At 40.2% G+C, this 26,500-nt stretch overlaps 1 protein-coding gene across 3 annotated transcripts in view; it reads right to left on the bottom strand.

Moving 5' to 3' along the window:
* Nucleotides 1-26,500, bottom strand: part of LOC122816610 (regulator of G-protein signaling 11-like) — a 1,281,503-nt gene that overhangs the window by 392,417 nt on the left and 862,586 nt on the right. For all 3 annotated transcript variants that reach the window (XM_044089514.1, XM_044089516.1, XM_044089517.1), the window contains exon 9: nucleotides 22,053-22,121. In XM_044089514.1, the coding sequence (XP_043945449.1) occupies nucleotides 22,053-22,121 (69 nt within the window). The remainder of the gene's footprint in view (nucleotides 1-22,052; nucleotides 22,122-26,500) is intronic.

Genomic DNA, 26,500 nt, shown 5'->3' with positions numbered 1-26,500 from the left:
TGGAATTTCTCCATGTGCTTGAGGAAAAGGCCCTTGTGATTTTCTGAACCATATTTTTCAACTGTTCCCCTAATTCTTGGAGTAAGGTCTGTGAGGAGTGGAAAAATGAATGCCCACTGCAGAAAGGGTCTTTTCATCCTTCTTGCACCTGGATAGTGTTTCTTTGACATTTGGGCCAAAAAGGGAAGTGGTGTCAAACTTAGTACTGACAAATGAAGACTTGAAGGGCTCTGCAAAGTCATAAAGGCACATTCAGGTGTGTCTCCTCATAGAGATGCTGGAATCCACAGCTCTGCTCGTCCAAAGAAGCAAAGAAGGAATGGCTCTGGCCCAGTTGATGCACTGCCAAAAACAACCTTAAGGACATCTACTGCTTAAGGTATTGCTAGAATTCTGGGTTCAGGAAGACTCATGTAGGTTCTACATCTGAGCTGGGCCACAGAGTATTTCTTACTCTCCCACTAGAAGCTTACTTCATCATATGGAGGGTGTCTCTAAAGGAGAGGTCCTCTGAGAGTGAAGCAGAGGAAAGGGTGTCTTTGATGTCTAAATTACAGGCTATAGTAGATGGGATCTGACCCACACATGCCAGCTTATCTGCCTCAGAGTCATGGAACAAAATCCTTGCAAGCAGGATACATTCTTCTATCTTTGGAAGGGGTCCCAAACACCTTTAGGATTTCTATGTCTGCCTTCTTCTGCTTTAAGAGAGAGAGAGAGGCAGAACCACCTAAGACAATTCAACTAAAATATCAGTGGAAGTCTGGAAATTTGTTGGGGGCTGAGAGACTACCTGAGTTAGGCTGAGGCAAGATGACAGGCACCAGCTTAGTCTTCAATGTATTGTGCCTTGCAGCTTCAGGAATAGCCATAGTCACAGATAGGAACCAAAAGCTCAGTGCAGTCTCTGTGAACTGCCTCATGGACAATAAGTATAGGGTCCTTACCCTCCCTTTCAGTAATCAAGATATGAGCCTCCAAATCTGAAGTGCTCTCAGTATCAGGAGGTGCAACACAGACATCAGTCTGGGAAGACAGGTGAGATCCAAATGTTGTATCAGCCTGAAAATTGCTCACACCAGAGGCCTCAGTCAAAACAGAGTCTGAGATAGGGGTCTGCAAAAGCAGCTCACCAAACTCAGAGTTATCAGATGTAGAAAAGCCAGAATCATCCAATGGGATGCCCTAATCATCCAATGGGATGCCCTAATCATCCAATGGGATGCCCTAATCATCCAATGGGATGCCCTAATCATCCAATGGGATGCCCTTGGTCTCCTGACACTTTTCCTCATGTCTTGTATCAGTGTCTTTCCTTTTTCAGGATGAGGTTCCAGAGGCACTGGCTGGTGTCATGGTAGCATAGAAAAAGGCATCTGTCCTTTTCTTGGCTGTGAACTCCTGCAGAGACTGATGTTATGGATTGTCCCTGGGGTGAAACAAGCACATCATGGATGGGACTACATGTGGTGCTCTAGGCCAAGTCAAAATAAACCACTGGTATGAGAGTCCTTGTGGGGAAACTACTTCCTGTTCACAATGCAATTATTCACTTTGCCTACAACTTCAGTCAAAACTGGATTCAGAATTGGGCATTCAGCTAATTGAATGGACCTGTGATGTAGAAGGATAAAGCCCACTGCATGCAAGAAGATCCAATCAATCAGCAGCATGAGTACTAGAGGCACTACAGGGGGAAGGATGGGTTTGAGTGGCCAATCCTGACTTGCTCATCCTGCGGAGAGGGCGTCTTACACTCTTTGTCATTACACACTTAGCTATTGAGCTAAGGTGGATTTTAAGACTTAAGGCACATATACCACCTGGGCTTAACACTGTAGTCAGTATTCGCCCTGCCCTCTTAGGATCCTCATGACACAAGGACCATCCACATCTATAACTGTTTACATGTTGGTTTATTATAATTATTACATACCCTCATCGTGTCATTTTTTTAGGTATATATCTATGTTTTTATTAATTTAATTGCAGCACTATTACTCTGGACAATATTCTTGGCATACTTGTTAATAATAATCGTTTATGTTGTGACTTACTATTTAATGAAAGCCTTGAATAATACATCAAGATAGTGCCAAGATGTGAGTCTTACAAACTTACATTTAAATAATTGTAGGCTGTATATGATATATGTCTTATATTCATAATAGCCTGAGTGATTATGCCAGCAGTTGCTAATGAATTGCATTATTTGCCTCTAGCTGGTAACGCACAACACAACAGGTAGCTGGAAAATGCACTACTAAAAAATAAATACCATGAAATATGCATATGATGGGAACTTCGTTTGGAGTTCTTCGCCTTAGTATTGCTATGATGGTTGCTAGGCACCTCTCGGACTATATAAAGTACATCTTATGGTTGTTTATAGCCGATTTATAAGCATCAGGCTTCTGGGAATGAGATCTATTGAACGTTTATATCCAGCTAACATGAAAAAATATTTCTAACTTAATATTTTATTAAGGACAAATATGCTAGATTACGTTTCTTAGTATCGTATTAGTATATATGGTTGTTCTAATGGGTGTAGCCCTTGAGCGGCAATGAGTCACAACGGGAAACATTCTTTTTATTTGATTTAATTCGATGCAATAAGCTTGGGCTGTTTAAAGGAATATAGCCCATATGGATATTAAGAAACACTGCAAATGTGAATGATTTTAAATATGGTTTGTAGAGATTGTGTTGCTGATGATCTATATTATATCATGTAATTAGAAGCTATATTGTTTTAATATTTTAATGCAAAAGACTAGGAGCGTTTTACTCTATTGCGTTTATTAAGAGAAGCTGTGTACTTGCAGTCACTTTAATTGTATGGATTATCCATTAATTAACTGCTTAATTGGTGATGATTTTATATATAAGTAGCTAGCTTTTTGTGAAGATTGTAACCTGATGAAGCGCACCTGTGTGCGTGAAAGCGCTCGTTTTTATCAATAAACAGATTTATACTTTGTTCGTGGTGGTTCCTAGCAGTTTTTGTCTTCATTACACGCTTTGTGAGCTCTATGCTAGAAAAGTGGAGTGCCACTTAGCTGGAAGCTTGTGCATGCACATAAACTTGCATGCACCTCCCTAAGACACTAATTACAGAGCCCATAAGGCAACTGGGAGCTATGGCTCACTCCTCAGCAACAGCATCACACTGCTGTTTTTCCCCAGCAAGAGTGTTATGACAAACAAACATCTCTGATCTCCTCATCTGCCAGGTTGTGTATCAGTCTAAGCCAGGGATGGTAGCCACAGTGAACAAGGAAAGCATCTGGTAGCAACTGATGGTCAGCTGTAGAGTGGAGGAAAAAATCCCCCATGTGGTACTTATTGGGTCTTGGAAGTAGGTTGGTGACCAGACTCAGCATGCTGCAAAAAACATCCAGCCATGCATACTGTACGGCAAGAAAGATGTGAATGTGACGTCTGCCAATGCATCTCTTATACCATTAATATGTTTCTGTCTAGGTATGATGACCTTGGTTGAAGCCCTGGGTGTAGGGAAATCATTTGAAGTAGAACTAGCCAGCATACCTCTCAACTGTCAAGATTTTTGCAGAATGTCCAGATTTTTGCCACATATTTTTGCTCTGCTCCTCTTAAAACTTATGTTTTTTGGCAAGTCAAAGAGAAGGAAAGTCATTAAATAATGACAGACATTTGAGTTGCAGACTTCACAGTCTTTGGAAAATGTATGGTAATGCAGAACCTGCTACTGTAACAGCTTTCAAAGTTTTTAAGGGTAATAATCAAACTCTGCCACTGTTTTTGTGTCTTTATCATCCCATTATTTTTGGCCTTGTCCAGATTTTTTTCTGCTAGGAAGTTAAAAGATATGCTAGCCAGTCAGCTACCTGCATGCAGAATATCCCGCAAGTAAGGGCTACAACAGTGAATACCATGATGAACTTGAGTTAACAAGAAACAAGAAATGACTGCACGGCCTACTGTTTTAGACTGGCTACATGCAAGAAAATTGAATGGATGGAGGATTAAGCACTGTTACCTGTTCCACAGCAAGGTTAATGACTGGGGTGCCTTTTGTGCAGAGTCTGCATGTTTTCCTTGCATCCATGTGGGTTTTTAATATGTGATCTGCTTTCCTTCTACATCTCAAAGGCATCTTATTAGTTGAGCTTGTATACCTCTAAATTTCCAGTACATTTTCATGCAGTTGGTGTGTCTGTGTGTATACATGCTGCGTTGGACTTTTGTGTGTCTGTGTGTATGCATATTGTGTTGGACTGGTGAGTCTGTGTGTATGCATGCTGTGTTGGACTGGTGTGTCTGTGTGTATGCATGCTGTGCTGGACTGGTGTGTCTGTGTGCATGCATGCTGTGTTGGACTGGTGTGTCTGTGTGTATGCATGCTGTGTTGGACTGGTGTGTCTGTGTGTATGCATGTTGTGTTGGACTGGTGTGTCTGTGTGGATGCATGTTGTGTTAGATGGGTGTGTCTGTGTTTATGCATATTATATTGGACTGGTGTGTCTATGTGTATGCATGTTGTGTTGGACTGCTGTGTCTGTGTGAATACATATTGTGTTGGACTGGTGTGTCTGAGTGTATGCATGCTGTGTTGGACTGGTGTGTCTGTGTGTATGCGTGCTGTGTTGAACTGGTGTGTCTGTCTGTATGCATGCCATGTTGGACTGGTGTGTCTTCCAGTACTGATCTTCTGCCTTGCACCCAGTGTTTGCTGGAATAGGCTCCATCTCCCCTGAAACCCTAAGCAACAGAAAGCAGGTATTGGAGAATAAATAAATACAGAGGGTGATTGCTACAATATTGCAAATGACTTTTTATCTCCTCTAAGCACTGCTGAACATTCATTCATTAAAAAATACTTTCTTTTACTAAATCTGTCAGTTCACATCACTTTCAGGCATTATATACATAGGTTCATAGTTAGGTACTAGGCTATTGGCCCTAGGGCTAAATAAGCCTAGCCAAAAAGGTACCCTGGCTTTCGCCAACCCAAGAAAATTATTTTGCTGTACCCCTGTTGAGCAGAGCCCCAGGTTTTAGGGACAGGTTTATCTCTCAGAAGATGCTGCTGCTGTGGAGCAGACTTCCCATCCACGTAAAACAAAGCTCATCCCAGTCCATATTCAAGGGCAAGGAGGATCATAGTTAAGTACTAGGCTACCTATCCTTGCAAGCCATTTTAAGCCTAGACAATTTCCCTTCCGGTGCTTGAATTAATCTATGTCAGAACCCATTAATGCAGTATTTTTTGATTTTGATAGCACTTTCAGCACTTGGCCATGGCTTACCCAACCCCTGGTCAATGATTATGCATTACTCCTAGTGAGAATAACTGGGATCATATCATAGATAATTTATGGGAACCCATACATGGAATAAAGCATATAGGAGCTGCCTCTGTCCATTAGTAGTACAGGGGGCAGTCATGGGGTAAGTTTTCTGATTCCCATTCATCAATTTGCGCTCGAATATGGACTGGGATGAGCTTTGTTTTACATGGACGGGAAGTCTGCTCCACAGCAGCAGCATCTTCTGGGAGATAAACTTGTCCCTAAAACCTATTCTGTTGATGTTGCAGAGGTGTTTTAGACCCATAAACTGGGTATTTGACTTGCTGATGTGCAGCAAATCCATTAGTACTGTGTCGGAGGATGCTCAGTATGCCAGACACAGGTCACCTCTTAACAGCCTGTAGGACATACCTCTCAACCGTACAGATTTTCAAATAATGTCCATATTTTTGCCTCATGTTTTTTAGACTGTTTCTCCTAAAATCTTTGTTTTTTTGGACAAATCTTTGAGGATTGAATTCATAAAATAATGACGGGCATTTAAGTTTTAGACTTCATACTCTTCAGAAAATACATGCTAATGCAAAACCTATTATTCTAGCAACTTTCTAAGTTTATAAGAGAAATATTTAAAAATGTTCACTATTTTTGGACCCTTGTCCGCCCCACCCCATTATTAATGGCTTTGTTCAGATTTCTTGCTCCAAGAAGTTGAAAGCTATGTGGTAAGATACAGAGGATCCCTCCCTACATTACAATCGAATCATGCAAAATCATGCAACCAGTCATTGTGGAGAGTTCAGTGAAAGTCTTAAATCAGCGACTCAGTACGATATCAGGAAAAAAATAGTGAGAGGTACAGCAAGAGCCTGGCAAGCCTGAAAGAACTGGACACTGGCAGAATACTCAACCTCATCTGCAGTCCCTGTGTAAACCTCATGTAGCCTGAGAGAACTGGACACAGGCAGAATACTCAACCTCGTCTGCAGTCCCTGTGTAAACCTCATGTAGCCTGAGAGAACTGGACACAGGCAGAATACTCAACCTCGCCTGCAGTCCCTGTGTAAACCTCATGTAGCCTGAGAGAACTGGACACAGGCAGAATACTCAACCTCGTCTGCAGTCCCTGTGTAAACCTCATGTAGCCTGAGAGAACTGGACACAGGCAGAATACTCAACCTCGTCTGCAGTCCCTGTGTAAACCTCATGTAGCCTGAGAGAACTGGACACAGGCAGAATACTCAACCTCGTCTGCAGTCCCTGTGTAAACCTCATGTAGCCTGAGAGAACTGGACACAGGCAGAATACTCAACCTCATCTGCAGTCACTGTGTAAACCTCATGTAGCCTGAGAGAACTGGACACAGGCAGAATAGTCAACCTCATCTGCAGTCCCTGTGTAAACCTCATGTAGCCTGAGAGAACTGGACACAGGCAGAATACTCAACCTCGTCTGCAGTCCCTGTGTAAACCTCATGTAGCCTGAGAGAACTGGACACCGGCAGAATACTCAACCTCGTCTGCAGTCCCTGTGTAAACCTCATGTAGCCTGAGAGAACTGGACACAGGCAGAATACTCAACCTCGTCTGCAGTCCCTGTGTAAACCTCATGTAGCCTGAGAGAACTGGACACAGGCAGAATACTCAACCTCATCTGCAGTCACTGTGTAAACCTCATGTAGCCTGAGAGAACTGGACACAGGCAGAATACTCAACCTCGTCTGCAGTCCCTGTGTAAACCTCATGTAGCCTGAGAGAACTGGACACAGGCAGAATACTCAACCTCGTCTGCAGTCCCTGTGTAAACCTCATGTAGCCTGAGAGAACTGGACACAGGCAGAATACTCAACCTCATCTGCAGTCCCTGTGTAAACCTCATGTAGCCTGAGAGAACTGGACACAGGCAGAATACTCAACCTCATCTGCAGTCCCTGTGTAAACCTCATGTAGCCTGAGAGAACTGGACACAGGCAGAATACTCAACCTCATCTGCGGTCCCTGTGTAAACCTCATGCCCTCGTAGCAAAACATGCATACAGAGAAAAGCAAAGGGCTGAACATGGACTGAGAGTTAGTCTCAGTTAAATAAATAATTAAATAGCAATCATAAAGTCAAATGGCACTGCAGGTAATATAATCTTAAAGAATGCTCCTCTCCATAATAATTCTCAGACCACTGATCTTATGCTTGACAGGTAATACAGAATAACAACAAGCTGCTAAGCAGCTGTTGGGAGGCTGCCAAAGTTGTACACTTCAGCTTTTCTGCATGCATTCAATATGGTCTTATATACTGCATTTTGTTTCTCAGTGTTTTTTTCCTGATATCGTACAGAGTTGCCAGTTAGGACCTTCGATGAACTCTGTACAATGACTACAAAATCTTGTCTGATTCAATTTTAATGTAGAGAGTCAGATATTGAGTATAGTGACAGGGCTTTGAGTCAGTCTATGTAGGACATATTGTTTAGCCTTGTATCCTTTCAGCAAGATCTCTCTGAGGGAGTTCCAGCTGTTGCATGTGCCTGGACAGCTACATGCCAAAAGGAGGATTACATTCAATGATTGACCAAATGAGGGCCGAGTAAAAGACAACAGTGTCATTCCTAGATCTAGACATAATCACTATGTTTATAAGCTATGCAATATAGAAGGGCTTTCTTATGACAATGGAGACATGCTGGTCGAAATGAGGTCACTGTCCATATAAGTTCCCAAATTCTGAACAATGGGGTGAACTCTAAGGGACATATTGTTAATGTGTTATTTCCCTGGGGTAGATGACTTCCCAAAGGAGATGATAACATGTTTTTGTCATTTAGTTTCAGTCCATGATTTTTGAACCAGTTATTTACTTGGGACAACCCTTCTTATAGGATGGCTAAGTCATTTGAGGATTCAATAACTGCTCCTAGTTTTTAGTCATTTGTAAACTTAGTCAGCCATGCCCTTTTGGTACTGGCATTTACTTCAGAGAAGTAGGTGCCAAACAGGGGAGGTCCCAGCACAGAACTCAGGAGGAATCTACTGGTGACTGGCGTCTTTGTGAAGATAACTTCCTCTATTTTGATTTCCTGCATCCTATCTGTGTGCCAGTTTGCAATGGAGCAGGTGACATAAGGTTTTCTTCCCCATTTATTTAGTTTTTCCGCTATGCCTGAATGTGAGATTGAACTCTGACTAGGCTGAAGTCTGCAATGTATAATATTTTACTTTCATCCATTACTTTGGTGAACTTTTTCAGAAAAGTCCACCAGGTTTAGAAAGCATGGCCTGTCCTTGACTAATCTAAACTGAGATGGATCTAGTGTATGGAGGATCACTATGTCCTTATTGATTAGTTACAAGATAACTCTTACCATGGCTTTGTATATGTGACTGGTCAGACATATAGGTCTGTAATTACCTGGGTCTGTGCAAGGTACTTCCTTATGCAGGGGAATGACTTTAGCTGCTCTCTATTCATTTGGTACAAAACCTGTATGAAGGCTGAGTTTGAACGATGTCGTTATGGGTGTGGCTAAATCATGTTTCATGCTATTTAAGATGCATCTATGGACATATCTCTCAACTGTCCAGATTTTCGAAGAATGTCCAGATTTTTGACACAACATTTGGTCCGGTCATCATAACATTTGTGATTTTCTGGCAAATCAGTGATGAATGAAATCACTACATAATGACAGACATTTGAATTTCAGGCTTTACATCCTTCAGAAAATGCATGTTAATATAAAATCTGTAATTCTAACAAATTTCTAAATTTAAAAGAGCAATATTTAAAATATGTCCCTATTTTTGGGCCTTTTGCCTCTGTCCAGATTTCTTTAGCTAAAAAGTTGAGATGTATATCTAGGGATATTGTCAGAACCCATCAATGCAGGATTTTTTAGCTTTTGATAGTGCTTTCAGGACTTGACCATGGCTTAATTTTACTGCTTATTTTGCTGACATGGCTAGCCCTATTGGGTAGTTTGCATTTTAGAAGAGACTCAAGAGAGAAAGCCCCAGACAGTTTATACTGAAAAAGAAAAGAAACCATATTAGTACACAAGGAGATGTGCATTCATATTAGAAATGCATCAAGCTCTTAATGACAAAAAAAATACTTGGTTGTTTACACAAAATATTCAAAATCCTAATAAGCACCTTGGCACATTAATATGAGTGCAACACACAAATAACAGTTCATCTTTCAAAATATGCACATTAACAACATCTCAAGGACTTAACAACAACTTACATAGAATATTCAAAAACTTAGACAAGTAATATAGAGTTTATTTGCATAAGGTTCAGTTCTTTGCTAATAACAGGCTGAAAATGTAACTACTAACCATAACGACTATAAATGTCAACTATACATCCGCTGAAAATATCATCTGCATAGCATGAATGATCACATACTAAACAAAAATAGCTCAATGGGATACCTGTGCCATTAAGATTCATGACATACTGAATGCTGCTATCCCTATTTTATCATTATTTATGAACACCTGGAGGTGTTGTAAATTTCTGTTATTATTAGTAAAAGAAAGGAAATAACAAAAGAGTGTTGTATTATCTGAAAAGATGTGTCATATAGAACGTAGCTGCGAATGATGCTTTGAGAGTAGGAGATTCATTTGTGGGAATACTCGTAATTATATGGGTATTTTACACAAAATGTCCTTACTTCTGCTATTATTTCAAAAAGTAATGAAACTGCAGAAGAAGTGCATGGCATCACAGGAAGAGGGCAGGCTGGCTACTGACATATTCGACGCAACACATTTCATTATGGATATTTTGCACTGATTAACAGGCTGTTTATAAAACCATGCATTACATCTACATTTATAGAGATTAAGACCAGCCCCATATCATGAAGGCTGAAGCCCTGACTCTACTCAAAATAATCCATGTTTGACAAGCAACATGGATACTGAAGAGATCATGTGTGGGGAGGATGGAAGTGAACAAGTCACCACAAGGAGGGATTAGTGGAGGGAGTGGGGGACCCGATCCCTAATGGGCAGATTGATCAAGGTTCACTCAGCTCTCAGTTTGGAGGAACGAATGGGTCTTTGACCTTTTGCATCTTTTATTTATTTATTTATTTAACATTTGTTAACCGGGAAAGTCCGACTTGGAACAAAGCCAATTTTCAGCGGAGGCCCGGGGAGAAATGTTCCAGTGGAACTAATGGGTCAAATGAGCAGCCAGAAGTTACAGGTTGGATGGTCAGTGAGGGACTGAAAACAACAACAAAAAAAAGAGAAAAAGAAGGAAAGAAACTTACACAGAAGTTATCACACTGTAAAAAACTTCCACCACTGATCCTTCGTATGCAGCACATTCTTAAGATAATGAATGTTTCATTATTTCTCAACCAAAATGGCACTCGATTTCAAAGTAAATCAAAAAAATCGGTTGGCTTACATTTTTTTATTATGTTATTTTAATAGATTTAAGTCTGAGTCGACTCATCTCACTTACAAAGGAGTCCTGGGAAGTATATATATATATATATATATGTACATATATTAAATATTTGGAAGGCATTTCATACAGATCCTTACAATAGACATGTTTATAACTACATATATGGCTATTCTTACAAGTACTTCATGGACAAAAGTTCTTTTGTTTAAACATTTTACAAAATTAATACTTCAGTAGACATCAACATTTGTTTATTCCTAGGTTTATACTAAGCCAGAAGTACGACAACCCTTGTAGGCTTAGCCAACAATACCACTGAGGAAGGATGCTTGAAGCTGACCCAATGACCAAATGATGATAATACCATGCAAAGTTAATTAGGGACACACAGACAAAACTATTTCAGCTTGGATTATGTTAGAGAAATGGGAAACTGGAGGAAATTGGAAAAATAGTAAGATTCGGATATGATCATCTTTAGTTTGGCATAGTGAGAAGCTGAGAGGCAGTGACTCCTGGAATTAATTTACTAGATACCATCCATTCATCTACTTGAAGTCTCAGTGTTACCAGGGTTTCATGCTATCTAATACATAGGAGAAGCTTGTTCCAGAAAATAATGAGGCACTGGTTGATGATTTTATTTCTGAAACAAGACTAACTAATATTTTGTGAAGAACTAGGCCTTTGGAATGGGTATAACTAAGAAATTTTTCTTTGAGGAAAAAGGATGTCACAGAGAACAGGGTTTGACATAGCCCAGAAGGCAGTGTAGCAATTACCTCACATGAATCCAAATGCCATAGAATATAAGGATGGAGTTTCTAGGCTATCCTAGATAGCAGAATGGCTCTTTAGACTTCTGATTATTTTGGTTATAAAATGCTGGGGGTCTTTCTAGTTAGGAGAGTTGCTTAGAGCCTTCCATCCCAAAGGAAGCATTATATGATAACATGGATGAGGACAGGGGAAACAGGAATTAGGATATAGCAAAGTACCTAATGAAAGTTCAAACAGACATGGGGAGAACATACAGACTCCACACAGGCTTGAACTCCACATGCAGTTAACCACTGAGCCACAGTGCTTTCTTGATGAGTGGATGGGAAATAGGAAATACACCCTGGGGATCACTTCTGTGTCTCTGTTCAACAGTGGAACAGGAAAATAACTTTCTTGGGTGGCATAAGCCATGGAACCTTGCTGGCTAGGCTTAGGTAGGCCCTTGGGCTGATAGCCTAGTACCTACCTATGAACCTATGAAGTGTTCGTTTTGTATTAATGATGCCTGCAAAACCTTCAGGATGTAATAATGAAAAGTATACAAGACCCAGGGGTTATAACTATCATTTGCTACACTTATGGAAATAAGGAAACATGCAATATATCTATTCATGTAGAGCAACCAATCAACCACCATATTTTGTAAAGTGGAAAGAAACAGAAGTAAAGAGAAAACAAATGAAGACAAGGTAAGAAAATGCATATTCCACAAAGAGAATGACTATATGTCTGTACTGAATCCTTGGTCCTGTCACTCTGAGCCTGAGGTTTTATTTACTTACCCCACTATACCATTCTACACATTAAAAACTTATCAATGACAGGAGGAAATTAGCCTATCTATTGTGTCCTTTAAGTGCATTTAGCATTATACCTCTCCTTTGTTAAGTACTCCTCTGTCATCCTTTCCCCATACATAACAATTTCCTAATGAATGACAATGTGGATTTACTTTCCAACACACATTGTGACAGCCCAGCTAGTTAGGCTACAATGTACTCTTTAAGATTGATGAAATTAACATCCCATACAATCTTCTGTCTGCATCTCCTTGTCCACCCCTATTGTTCTAGTTAAGGATTACCTCTTCCCAACTCCCTGGACAAGATCTTGTATATCCATATCATGTCCCCTTTATCTTCTGGTCTCCAGGGAAAAGACCTCCTTAATCTTCCATCATACACATCTTTATGAGAACTTTGTACCTGAGTTTTTCTAACAGCTGAATGCCTGTCCTTGTGTGGCTTCCATAAACTATACACATTACTCAGAGCCTGACCAGGGGCCTGAAGGCAGGAGCATTGCCTTTATTGTTTCTGGAGTCTATCTGTGATGGTTCTGCAAACATTCTGTTTCCTGATACCATCACTCTCTCCCTTAGATCTTAATGATCCAGTCCGATTGTGACTAGCAGGCTCTGAAACATTTCCTGCTCTGCTACCATCACTTCCACACCACTGAGCCAACATTTCACACAATGGTTGTTAATAACCAAAGTGTAATGCTTTCCACCTGTCTCCACTAAAACCAAAAATACCACCTTTCTGACTATTAACCTTCTAAATCCTTCCTTATACTCTTCCTCCATCTTTACTGCTGCATCTATCTTTGTGTCATCAGGGAAGAGGACGATACTATATGCCCCAGAAAGAAAAATACTGGACCCAGAAATAACCCCCTGTAGTACTCAACAAATTACTTCCCTAATTCGTGATATTATTTGTGTAACAGCCTTTCGTGTCTTATCCCTTAACTATGCAACAATCCAGTTCCTTAGTCTCAGTCCTGTTCTCAGCCCCTCCAGTGTTGTTATCAGCCACCTCTATGGGACTGGGATTGAGATAAAGACCTCTCTGAAGTCTGGGTAGATCATATCTATTGGTACTTCCTGTCAAGTTGACCTGTAACTCTATCATAATACTGGATCAGGCCAGACATGACCGTTTCTTCTAGACATAAATTCATGTTGGCTGATGTCCTGGAGATTGTTGCCCTCCAAACAAAAAAAAAAGTTTTCCCTCAGGATTCCCTGCCATTGATCAGATAGTCATATGCTCACCCTTATTTTTCCAGATTCCCTTCTTGTACAGCAGTATTGCACTTGTTGTCCTCTCCAGCCACTTCTGCTCTAGCTATTGATCTGTTGAATATCTCCTACAGCTGATTTGTCAGTGCACTAGTCAGATTCCCAACAGCCCAGTCAGGAAGCCCATGTGGTTCTTGTGCTTATTCTCCCTAAGTGCAGCCATATCTCTCTCCATATCTGACCTCTCTCTATCCTGCTGTTTGTCTACTGTACTTCCATTTCCTCTGTGTCGCACCTGTAGCATGGCATTACCCACTTATTCTTAGTTGCAAAGACACAAGCTAAGTATTCATTCATTAGAACTACCCCCCCCCCCCATCTCCTGTGATCTCCCTTCTTTCTTTGCTTGGTCTGTCCAGGTCTGACCCACCAGTCGTTCTTCTTTGCCATATTCATAACAAATACTCTGGACAAAGCCATAAATACTGGGGAGACACATTGCCAAAAACATGGACAATTTTTAAATATTAAATTTAGAATGTTGATAGAATTAAAGATTTTACATTAGCATGAATTTTCTGAAGGCCGTGAAGAATGAAACTCAGTTACTTTTAATTATTTTCTGACTTCAGTGTTTAATGATTTGCCAGAAAACCACAATTTCATGAAAAACTGACCTAAAATATGAGGCAAACATCTTGGCATTCTGTGAAAATCTACACAGTTTTTTTTTTTTTTGTATTTAAAACCTGAGCACTGCAGTAATTTGTGTGGGGCATAAACTGTAGCAGTTGCCTGCTACATTTGAAGCAAGCAGTTTGCTGCAATTTAAATGCAAAAAAAAAAGAAAATGTTTCTTTTTTGTGTTGTTTGTAAATAAAACACAAGAGCTGTAGCACTCTGTTTTGGGTATAAACCGTAGCAACTTTAGTTTGTTACAGAATAAAAAAATATTCATCTGGCACTGCAACTTATAGTTCCAAGATTTCATGTATACCTGAGAAAATAAATACTTCCAGTTCGAAGGACTGATATAACTGCACTATGAATTATGTACTGTTCTGTAACATAACATTTTAAAAAGGAAGATATCTATGTAACTTAGGTAAGCTGAGTATCATCAAAGGAGCCCTTACCAAGCTCTGTCATTATCCTACTGGAAAATTCTTTAAAGGCTGGCAAACCTCTGGTTTTGCTTCATCATTAGTGGTCAATAATCAGCTTGCAGACATACAATGAGATTCCACTAACACTTCTACAGGAAAGAAGACAGCTTGTGGTTTTTGCATCAATTCTAGAAAGATAACTCAAAAGGTACATGATACAGAGCATAGGGCATGATAATCTGTTAACACAGATCTAAACAAACACAACAAAGTAAGACGTATTTTCAGATTTTGCTGCTAATAAACAAACCAATCAGGCTTGTAATGGAATTTATCACTGTTTGTGTCTTTCGGCAGTTGATTTTTACGTACCGGCTTGCCAGGCCTGATGCACAACCTTCAACGAAGGTACGCCCATTCACACATGTCTCCACGCAGAAGACGCTCTAGCTGAGAATCGAACCGGACAGCGTCTTACTGTGAGGTGACAACGGTGGAATTTATCAGTTAGTAGCTAATATAGCGCCCCCTGGTGGTATACAAATGTGATGCGCAGCAGTAAATTTGCAGGATAATACATGCAAGGCTAAACTCCTGGTAACGCTTCCGTGGTGGATGAGGCAGAGTATTACTATGGCTCAGTGTTGCATTGTTGAAAGGACAACAGCACAAAGATGACTGAATACCGGACATGACTGATGAAAGGTAATACGTCAGTCCACTAATAAAATGGGGATATAATCTCAAAAGAGCAAAAGGTAAGACAATAGATACAACACTAATAATATATATGAAGGTAGTGTCTGCAGAAATGTTTCAATCCAATAATAATTGTAAGAAACATCAAAACCACAACTTATTATGAAGAAAGAAAATGCTGTATATTATGAAAACCTAATAATTATTCTTAGAATTATTATTCTGCAGCACAAGATATTGCCAGTCTGTCTTCATATTATTCTGTCCTGAAGCAGACTCCAAACCACACTTTATACTGTAAGTTTACAAAGCCTAAAGTATTACTTATAATACAAAGAATTATGACTGAGTCTCATCATAAGCAAAGCACAGTACTGTAAGTAAACTTTTACCTAAAATAACAGATTTCAGTGCCAAGCCCTTCAGAGCTTTCATGCCAATAGAGAGAGGAAGGCTGGGCCCTGAGACAACATATCTTGGAGAAAAAATATGTCTCAGCAAACTATGAATGCCCATAAGAGCAAACACAGATAAAGTGATAATTTTACACAGAACTGTAAAATGATCGAAGCCAAAAAAAATAAGACATTTTTTGCAGGGGTGGCAAGCCCCCCTGCACCCACCACACTCTCTGCAACTTATATATCCAAACATTGGAAGACTAATTGGTCCCTTAGGGAATGTGTTAGGGAACATGTCTATGAAATATGAAGACAAGACGATAAAAATGCACTAGCTAAGCATGCCAAGAAAAGGAGGCTGCACATAAGTTTAATTTCATGGTTACTGAATTACTAGAAATTTTATGAGATTAGGTGATTTAGGAACAAGACTGAGGAACAAGAGCTACGATGGATTGTTAAATTGCAAGCAGATAAGGGTTTGGGTCCAAATGGCAAGGTTCCTTTAAGACCCGTCCTAAAGTCACATGGCTTGTTTAAATGAATATAGTGATATTATGCATCTGTTGATTTAGTAGCACTCACAATGTATCTCATAGAATGATTGGATATTATGTTGCCACGTGATTTTTTTTTTTAAGTTTTAACTGTTGTATTTAATTGTGCATGTTTTTAGTTGTTGTGTTGGTCTGATGAAGCGAAAGCACTTACCAATATTAAAATGTTTTTAGTCATGCTTGGTCCTTTGTGCTTTCTTCACTGAGATGGGTAGTTTGGCTTAAAGTCAGATACTAATACAGACTAAAAGAACGATAGTTCTTAAAGAAACCATGTCCTTGTGAAAAAGAGATAGGGATGGTTCACCATACAGCCTGTAACTCAGATACTCTACTTGCAGAGGTCAGAGCAATCAGAAAAGCAGTTTTCCATGTTAAGGGTCTCGAGTCAGCCAGATGAGCAGGTTCAAATAGAACAAGTGTTAGCTTGTCTAACAAAAAATTAATTTCCCGCTGATGAGCCACCAATTTTCTTAGAGGTCTGTTATGCAAAACCCCTTTCAAAAACATTTTCATATGACAATGTACCAAAACAGAAGGATCCGTGGTCAGACATGCTGAAATGGCTGACAAATTAACCTTGATGGAGGAGTAAGAAAGGCCATGGGAAAGTAACTCACACAAATGTTGTAAAACCAGAGACATACTAGCCCTGAATGGGTGTGGGTTATGTTCTTAATACCAGCTAGAAAACCTTTTCCATTTGCTAATATATAGTTTTCTAGTAGCAGCGTTCATGCTTTCATTAGTATCTGCTGCACATCCTCAGTAAACAGGTGCTAAAAGGAATTAGGAACATATCATCCAGGCAGTAAATTGAAGTTGAATGGGGTTGGGGTGTATCAAAAAATCCTGTATTTTATGAGAAGATCTATTCTGTGAGGAAGCCTGTGGCATGTGGCAACTGACTCTGAACATTTCCAAAAGAAGGGAGAATTACAGTTGCCTAGGCCAGAAGGGAGTCACCACAATGATCTTAGGGGATTCCTTCAAAAGATTTCAGTGGAAATGCTGAAAAAGCATATAGGAAAATTCCTGTCCAAATAAAGGAAAAGGCATCTGTCTTACAGGCCTTCCTGCATGGAGACCTTGCACAGAAATTTACAAGCTGAATGCTCACAGAAGAGGCAAACAAGTCTACTTGAGGATCTGCCCACAGATGGATTAAATGTTGGAAGACCCCCGATCTAGTTTCCACTCATCAGGGTACATCTTTATTCTGGTCAGCTTGTCTGCCACACAATTTTGAATGCTGAAGCAGTGAGACTGTACTGTAAAGCTATATGAATAGCTAACCTGGGTAGTCTCCAAAAAGGGTAAGGCAAGATTCCCCATTACTTGTTGATGCACCACATGCCTGCGGTACTGTCTGTTACAGCTTGAAGAGGACCAGGAGACCAAACATGATTTAGATGGTTGAGTGCCTTGATTAGAGAAAGCATCTCATTTATATTTATATGTTTGCATCTGTCCTTGGTGTTGCAAACAACTTACACTTTTATCCCTGATGCTGCTATCCAAGCAAAGTCTGCAGTGTCTGTGCTGACTGACTACATTGGAGCAGAAGGGAGAAGGAGACATCTGGATTAAGGATATTTGCCATCTCAACCAAGTGATTTTTCTTTTGACAAATCCCACAACTGGGATTTGAAATGATAATGGATGTTGCTGCTGAGACCGAAGACACTTCAGATACCATTGTATCTTTCTCATGTGGAGTCTTGTCAGGAGTATCATGAGAAGCATAGATGCCATGCAACCCAAAATCCTAAGGTATTCCCTTGCAAAGACTGAAGTCTGAGTGGAACACCCTAGAAATAGATTTGGATGTAAATCTATTTTTTCTTGTGGGAGGAAATCTCTTTGAAATGGAGTATCTAGCAGACATCCCAGAAACACAATCCTGCCAGATGGAGTCAAAAAAAGACTTTTGAATGTTCTCTTACAATGCCAGCTTTTGCAACAGATCTATCACTTAAGAGACAGAGAGACTCCTGACACTTTGAAAAGACTCCTTAGAGATAAGCAAGTCATTTAAGTACAGCAACGTGCACTTTTGGTGCAGTGGATAGTCCTAAGGTAAGACGGAGAACTGATAATGTGACCCAGACACACAAAACCTGAAGAAACTTGAAATCTGCATGAATAGCATGTGATAATAAGCATCTTTTAAGTCTAGTGTTGAAAGAAAACATAAATGAGGAAAAACAGGTAACAGGTTGTAAAGTGACAGCATTTTGAATTTAGAAATCACAATTTGGTTAGGGAAGAAAGATCCAGAGCTGGTCTCAAGGCATTTTTTTCTTTGGCACCAAAACATCCCTGAATAAAAAATCCTTCCCAAACTGGAAAGGAGAAACTTTCTCTACTACTCACTGAGACAATATATTTGCAGGACAGGGGAAAATAGATAAGTCTGATCTGGTGGATTAGGAATTACTCCCTGAAAGGGAAAACATTCATCCTACTGCCATATGTAAACTTGCTAAATGCTTAACAAACCTCATTTGTGTCAAACTATCTGTTGCCAAAGACAGAAACAGAGATTCAGATGTTCTTAAAGGAAAACGACAAAAGTAGCACCTTAAATAGTCATTCTGGCTTGTTAGACAGGTCCTTTTTCTTTTTTGGGGAGGGGGGGTCCAGCCTTCTTTTTGTAAGCCCCTTACCATTGCTTCTTAAACATCTCTTTACCAGCACTTTGCTGAGACTGTTTATTTTGTTTCTTTTAAAATTGGAAGAGGGGGTAGAGAATCCCTTGGAAATTTTGAAAAAAGAGGGCTGGAAGTCTGAGCGATTCCCTGAATTAGTTTACCCTCTCTTCACATTTTTGATAATATCTACAGCACAGGGTCCAAAAGCTAACTCTCTGTCTGAAGGAGAATTTTAAATTATTTTTTTACATATTTTGTGAGGTTCTGAGAATGCAGCCAGGCAAACCACCTCAAAACACTACCAGTGGTGACAGTCCAGGAAGAAATATCAACAGAGTTATACACACACACTTTAAACAATGAGTTGTGACCTGTGAAATGAAAGAAACTAATCATTTTAAAGCAGACTTTTTCTCAAAAGAAGAAACTGCAGGCAGAGCATTTCAATCGTTCACAAGTAGTCAGAATAAACTTTAACAAATGAGCCTGATCATTCAAAATTCTAAAAAATCAAAGTTGGAGAAGCATACACTTTTCCCCCTCTTACTTATCAATTATTTTACCAAGTCAGAAAGTGAAGGATTGAAATTAATTAAATGTTTAATAGCAGGAGAATTAATTAAAGCTACTGCTATTACGTCAGGTTTGGGATGAGTTTATAAAAATTGAAAAGACTGAAGACCTTTATAAAACCTATCCAACTATTTAGGGGCAGCAGGCTGACTCTCAAGGGAAATTGCAGGCAGTGACACCCACATCCTCCAATGCTGACAGACAGGAGGGATTGGGGAAGGCTCTGGAAATCTGATTTGTAACAGCTCATAGTATTTTCTGAGGAACTGAGAAACCTCAGTGTTCTCCCACAATAAATATGGCACATTCAGGAAACAGCTGCAAAGAAAAAGAAAAAGAAAAACTTGGGTCTACTTTATTATCTTGAAAGGTGAAAAGGGCAACTACAAATAGCACAACACATAAAGAGCAAATGCTGAATATGTCTAACGTACTAAACCGCAAAATTTAAAACCTTGATCCATCATAGTCAGCCAACCTACCGCCCACAACACACTACCTACCCAAACACAATAAAAAAACACATACATACACTAACCAAAACCCTACTTCTAACCCTAATTTAAAGCACCAAAACCCTACTGCTAACCCTACACTAAACCCCACATACACAACTATCTATGCACTATTCTTAGCTCCTCCTTAACCCTAAGGTCCGTAACTATCGCACACTTACCTTATGGAGCTATACCACAGATGGGCCAACTATAACAATTCAACACTGCTCTTTTTGCGGTTTCGTTCGACGTATTTGTGGTTTATTCTTTACGTGTCGTGCTATTTGTATTCGCCCTTTTCAGCTTGCGACAGAATAAAGTAGACCCGAAAAACTCCACAGGGAGAATCAGATACCATGCTCTCCACTGAATCGGAATCAAAAATCAGAGGGGAAAATCCTGCATCTGTACCTTTATTTTCCTGTCCAGAGTCAGAATCTTGAATCTCTTCAAGAAAAGAGGCATCCCTCTTTCTTTTATTAAAATACACCTTATAAGAAGGATCAGTAGTCGAATTAGACCCCGAGTTAGATCTAAGAAACTACTCCTGTCCAGGGAAATTTGAGCAGCAAACAAGTTTAGTTTTCTGTTTCTTTTTAACAGGAATTGCGGGGACAACAGGAAGGTTAATAATAGCAGCAACTTCCCCAGGGATGGGCACAACATTCTGACTAAACAGTGAAGACATACCTGCTCCCTCTACCAGGTTCAACAAGAGTGGATCTCCCTTGCCAACCGACAGGACTCCAACAGCTGCAGAGGACATGGCTAACCTCTGGTCCACTGTGGCTGTAGCTGCTACACCAGAGGAATCTGGGGTAAAATATGAGTGGTCCGAGGAACCACTTTGGCCACAGCAGAGTCACTACCTATGGTTGAGGAATATTGCTAGCCTGCTGTGTTGGCAAAGGTAGTTTGCTTTAACTTTTTGTGGCTGGAAGATGGGCCAAGCATGGGACAGACAATCTGGCATTAAGCCAAAAATGGTGGCTCTTTCCTGTGGATAACAAGCAGCACAAATTGATAAAAATGTAAAGTTCCAAAAAGTAACCTTTTCCCAATGAAAAACACAGAAGAAATACTTTAATGTATTTTGCCAGCTCACAAAAGAAAAATTAATTTCAAATTTTCCAGAGAAAAACTAGCTTTAAACTTTTTTTAATAACTTTTAAAAAAGACAGGAAAAAAGTCTGCTCCCATTTAAAAGTACAGTTAAGTATCATAACAGTTCATTAAAACACAAACTCCTGGGTTAAAAATAAGTTCCCTAACCAGGAAGGTACATTTTAATATTACATTTTAAATGTGGAACTTTTTTTTTTACAAAAGGGAATATATCTGGCCAGCAAAGAAACAGTCCAAGTCAATGAAATCTGGCAGAGGAACACTCTTTTCAGAAGCAGGAAAGCTTTGAAGGGCTGGATGCTCAAACCTGTCTCTTTATGCAGCTTAGCTCTACCTGCCTAATGGTTTCAATGCATGGAAGATGCCCTAAAGCTTTGGAAGCTGGCCAGCTGTTATAGCCTTGGCAAGGATATAACCCACTGAGCTAAGGCTACTGCAGCAGTGATCGGTATGATGATCATCCTGTGTGCTCATGGCATGAATGTCAATAAATTCATCTTGAGGGCAGAGTGGATCTCAAGAGATACAAATAAATATGTAGACATACATATGTATACTGGATATGCTATACTCATAAGAATAATTCTCTGCATACTTTTTTAAACTCTTGCATTTAAAGGATGCTAGAAAAAAACTCCTATGTTAATGAAATTATGTTATAAGCTATTGGTCTTCAGTGGAACAGATCATACTGATTTGGACTATTGTGAATGTGATTTCTTCTCGATTATCTGTTATTGCACCTTTATAGCAAGGTAATTTTAATACTACATTAAATGTTACTATTTCAGCAGCACAGATTAATGATTTAGTGAGAAGACTTTCATTTAATAAGTTCATTCTGCAGGTTCTACACTAACCTGAGGAGCTGGCTTAGAAAAGAAAATTATACAAAGCAAGACTCTTACCAACTGGACTCGGCTGGAGCTGCAATTTCTTCGTTCTGGCCCATGTTCCATGATGTTTAATGCACCAGGCTGAGGAGTAAAACACATAAAATTATGATAGAAATGCATATAAATTACCATACATGTTCCATCATTAACTATTGGAAGTGTGGATACATTTTGTCAGTTAATATGGGAAGGTTTCTGAAGGAAAAAGAAAGGCAAGATTATTGGTGTCAAATAAAGTAGAGAAATGATTTTTAAAAAGAGAAGGGAATGTTAGAAAATTATAGTAGAGTACAGTGATATAGGCATTGGACAGTTACAGTAGACTACAGAGGTGAAGTTATGCAGGGGGAAGTAATGGAAGTGTAAGAAAAGTGGCTAGTGGAAAGGAAAGTGAGAAAATTAAGGTGAAAGGAAAAGGGAAGACTGGGGAGGGGTATATTAGTTTTAAAGTGTGGAAGTAAGTTGCAGTAGAGAAAGAGTTAGATATAACAGACACATCCACCATCTGCCTTTCTAAGCACAATAAGAGTTGTAGGACGTGGCATGTGGCAGGGTTGGAAATGGTTCCCAGTGAAAGTATAATGGAAGGTACAATACTGACCACTAATTCATAAATTCCTATTGGAATTGTATTCCATTCTCCTGAGCTGCTGTATCAAACTGCATTGTTTTTGTCAGATTTATGAACTATTCTTTAAAGCTGACTGTCTGTGTCTCATCAACATTGTCAGAACTGGCCAAAGTTCCTTTCACATGAGGATTATTAAAGTTTATCCCTATTCCCAATTAACCATTCTTTCAGTGTTAACTGTAATTCCACTTCTCTGAAAGGAATAAGCCAATGCATTTCAAATAATGTAGCATTACCAGTTAATACCATATCAGTGTGTTTATACCACACAGTGTATTATGGGAGCTATGATGTATAGAAGAGAACAATGGTTAGAACAGGTACGGAAGATGAGTCACTGAGTGCTTCTGCCTTCCTGAAACAAATTCACTGGCTCTGTATGAGGATGGTATTTACTATAATGAGGGTGTCAGAAGTGTTATAATGTTAGAGGTCACTACCATTAAGAGACTTTTTCGTTATCCTGACCATTTTTAGACTTGTAGGCCCTAATCAAGGGAATCCTTGAGCAAAGAAATAGATCAACAGTCACAAACATGGCTATGAGCTTTATACAGTAAATAAAGCCTTTTTCTCTCTGACCTGAAAAATAAAATGAATTTTGGGGGGGGGGGGGGGGGTGACTGAAAAAATGGCAATTAAATGTTGTTTCATCTTGGTTCTACTCTATCTGCAAACATTGACAAAATAGAAACTTTAACCACTGCTCATGTTTTTTATTACAACTGCTTGACAAATGTCCTCCACAGACACTGTTGTCTTGTTAATTATATACATTTCATCCATATGTTAAAACACCTGATGAATATAGCTTATGAAGGCAGAACACGCTCTAATTTACTATACCAAGAAAAAATTAAAGAAAATACATTTTGAGAGTGGAACTTAGCAGAAAGAACAGTTGTGTAAAATCTTATAACAGTAGATGTCCTTCTCTTTACTTTTGCAGTATTCCTAACTGAAGGGATTTTCTGCCAAGGATAGCCCCAAAGTTTGGCCAGTACACAAAAGTGCTTAGTAGTGACAGGCACCATATGTCACACGTATGCTCCCTGCTCAGGACATAGGGCATACAGGTGAGGTACGAATGCACACACTCAGAACTGAAAAGCCCCAGGAAAAACAGAATATCTACAGGGACAATGAAGAAGATGTGTATCCAGATGGAGAAAAGGGAGAAGGGACCCTTGGGCAGGAGGGCATTAAAAAACAGGCAAGGGCAGTGGGGGCAGGAGGAAGTAAAGAATATTGGAACAGTGGCGAGAAGGACATCTACTGTTATGGTAAGATTGTACACACCTGTACTATGTCCTTCCATATCACCTTTGCAGTATTGTTTCCATGTGAGAGAGCGCCAAAGCTCAAGAAGAAGCCCTGACAAAGCTGGCTCTAGCCCTGGAAATAACATCTAACTTATTATCCTTAGAGAAGGTATGAAATGAAGACCAAGTAGCAACATCAGGAATGAAATTAGTATCTAGGCCCTTGAAAAAAAAGCACCAGAGGATGCAAATGTCCTGCGAGAATGAGCATTTACAGATGAGGGAAGACATTTACCACGAAAATAATAGCAAACAGAAAATGGGCTTAGAAATCCAGGATGAGATGGTTTGCTTAGAAACAGCCAAACCCAAAGACCTGGAATGAAAGCAAACAAAAAGCTGCTCAGATTTATGAATATCCTTAGTGTTATCCAAATAATATCTGAGCTGTCTTTGCAGATCCAAGGTGTGAAGAACCTTATCACTGGCAGGCTGAGGAGATGGAAAAAAGGAAGAAAGCGACATACACTGATTAAGGGACAACTCACTGACCACCTTGGGAATAGAAGAATTACTATGAAGAGGCACCACGTCTCTGTAAAAATGAAAAAGAGAGGAACAGTGATGAGAGCCTGAAGCTCAGGCACTTTTCCAAGTGCAGTGTTCTTCTTTTAGTCCTCACTTCAACTAAGAGAGTGTCTGAGCTTCAGGACAATGAAGGACGTGCAGCAGCAGGCTCAAAAGGAGCCTGAGTTAATTTTTCAAGGACAAACCTGAGGTCCAGGAGGGCGGAATAGGCTTCCTGATATGAAGGATGCCTTGACCTGAAATCTAGAGGCCAAAGGGGGGGCCAAGAGCAGGCAAGCAGAAATTGCTGATAGGTGAGCTTTAACTGAAGACTAGGCTAACCCAGCATGAAGCACATCTCGCAAATAACAGAGAGCCACAGGAACCTGCACAGATAAGGGCTCCTGGTTTCAAAACAGGGACTACACTATACAGAAAATCCTTTCCATGTGGACAAGTATGATTTCTTGGTTGTAGGTTTTCTGGCTTCCTGCAGGACCCAAAGCACATACTCAGAAAATGGGTGCCTAAAAGGGATAAAAATGTTATCATTCCCAGTGTCAGCTGTAGAGTGGATAAGAGATGATGAATAAAAGACCCCCTTGTCTTTTGTGAGAAGATCCACCTAGTGAGGTAACTTGTGCTGATTACCTCCTGGACAAGTAAGAAAGAAGGGGAACCAGTGCTGTCTGGCCAAAAGGGATCACTAGCAAGATTTTGGAAAAGTCCTGCCTGATCTTGTACAAGACCCTTTGAAGCAGAGGAAGAGAAGGAAGGCATAATGAAAATTCCCCTTCCAAGGAAAAGACAGGGCATCCACTTTCTAAAGGCTTGGGACTCTGGAACAGAATAGAGGAAGTTGTCTATTCAGAGGGGAGGCAAAAACATATACCTGAGGATTAACCCACCAGTGGACAAGGAACACATCTCTGTGAAGCATCCATTTGTGAGCCTTTGTGCTGAACCTGTTCAAAGAGTCTGTCATCAGCTTGTACTCCAAAGGAATGTATACTGCCTGAAGAGTCATTTGATACCACACAGTTAGACCCCAGACCTGATCAGATAGTCTGCAAAGAAGATAAGACCTTGTACCTCCTTGCATCTTGACATACCACATCACTGTGTTGTCTGTGAAAAGTTTGAGGGTGCCCTGGACAAAAAAAGTGAATAAAAGGCCTGCAGAGTTAGAAGCAGGGTCCTCGTCTCCTTTATATTGATGTGGTCTAACCTCTGATGAGAAGACCAGAGACCTGAACCTTGAGACAGCCAAAGTAGGCCCCCATCCTCTATCCGAAGCATCTGTAAAGAGCTTTTGAGTAGATGCTGGTGCTTGGAAAGGAAGCCCTGGATTGAGAGAGAGTTAATGAATCCACCATGGAAGTTTGAGCTTGAGACAAGAGAGTGGCAATATTGAAGCCACATTGACTTGAGGTAGCACTGTAGCTTTCTCATATAAAGCCTGGCCAGAGGAAGAATGGGAATAGAGGAAGCCAGGAACCTGAGAACCCTGGGAAAATCTATGGCCATGGCTGACTCCAAAGGAAGAAGAGAGTGGAAAAGGGCAATAAGAGACAGGGCCTTGGGGGCAGGTTGAGATGCCAGCATGGGAATGGTCTGGTTGTTTTTCTTGGTTTGGTGCCCAGCCATGGAACACAGCCCACACTCATCTAACCGCAATGAATTGGGACAGACCCGTAAACTTATTGGACAGCTCACCGAGCTGATTGAACTGCTTACCCCGATGTGCATCACTTTAACTGGCAGGAGATCAACGGACGTAGCCAACTTGCCGGAAGGGACCAAAAGGTTAGGAGGATCCAAACAGAAGAGGAAGAGATCCAACCGTGATTCCGGCTCCACGTCAAACGAAGAGGCTGAACCGAATGGTGGCACCTTCGATCCTGCCATCACACCGATGTTATTGGGTTCTCGTTCCACATCGGACTACAACACAGATGCAGGGGTTACTAATCGGCGTGGTGGAACCACTTTGAACGCGC

The sequence above is a fragment of the Protopterus annectens genome, chromosome 12.part0 (assembly GCF_019279795.1).
Source record: "Protopterus annectens isolate FY-2018-M chromosome 12.part0, PAN1.0, whole genome shotgun sequence".
Taxonomy (NCBI): domain Eukaryota; kingdom Metazoa; phylum Chordata; order Ceratodontiformes; family Protopteridae; genus Protopterus; species Protopterus annectens.
Note: the sequence above shows the minus strand (reverse complement) of the source record. Positions and strands in the feature narration are given on the sequence as shown.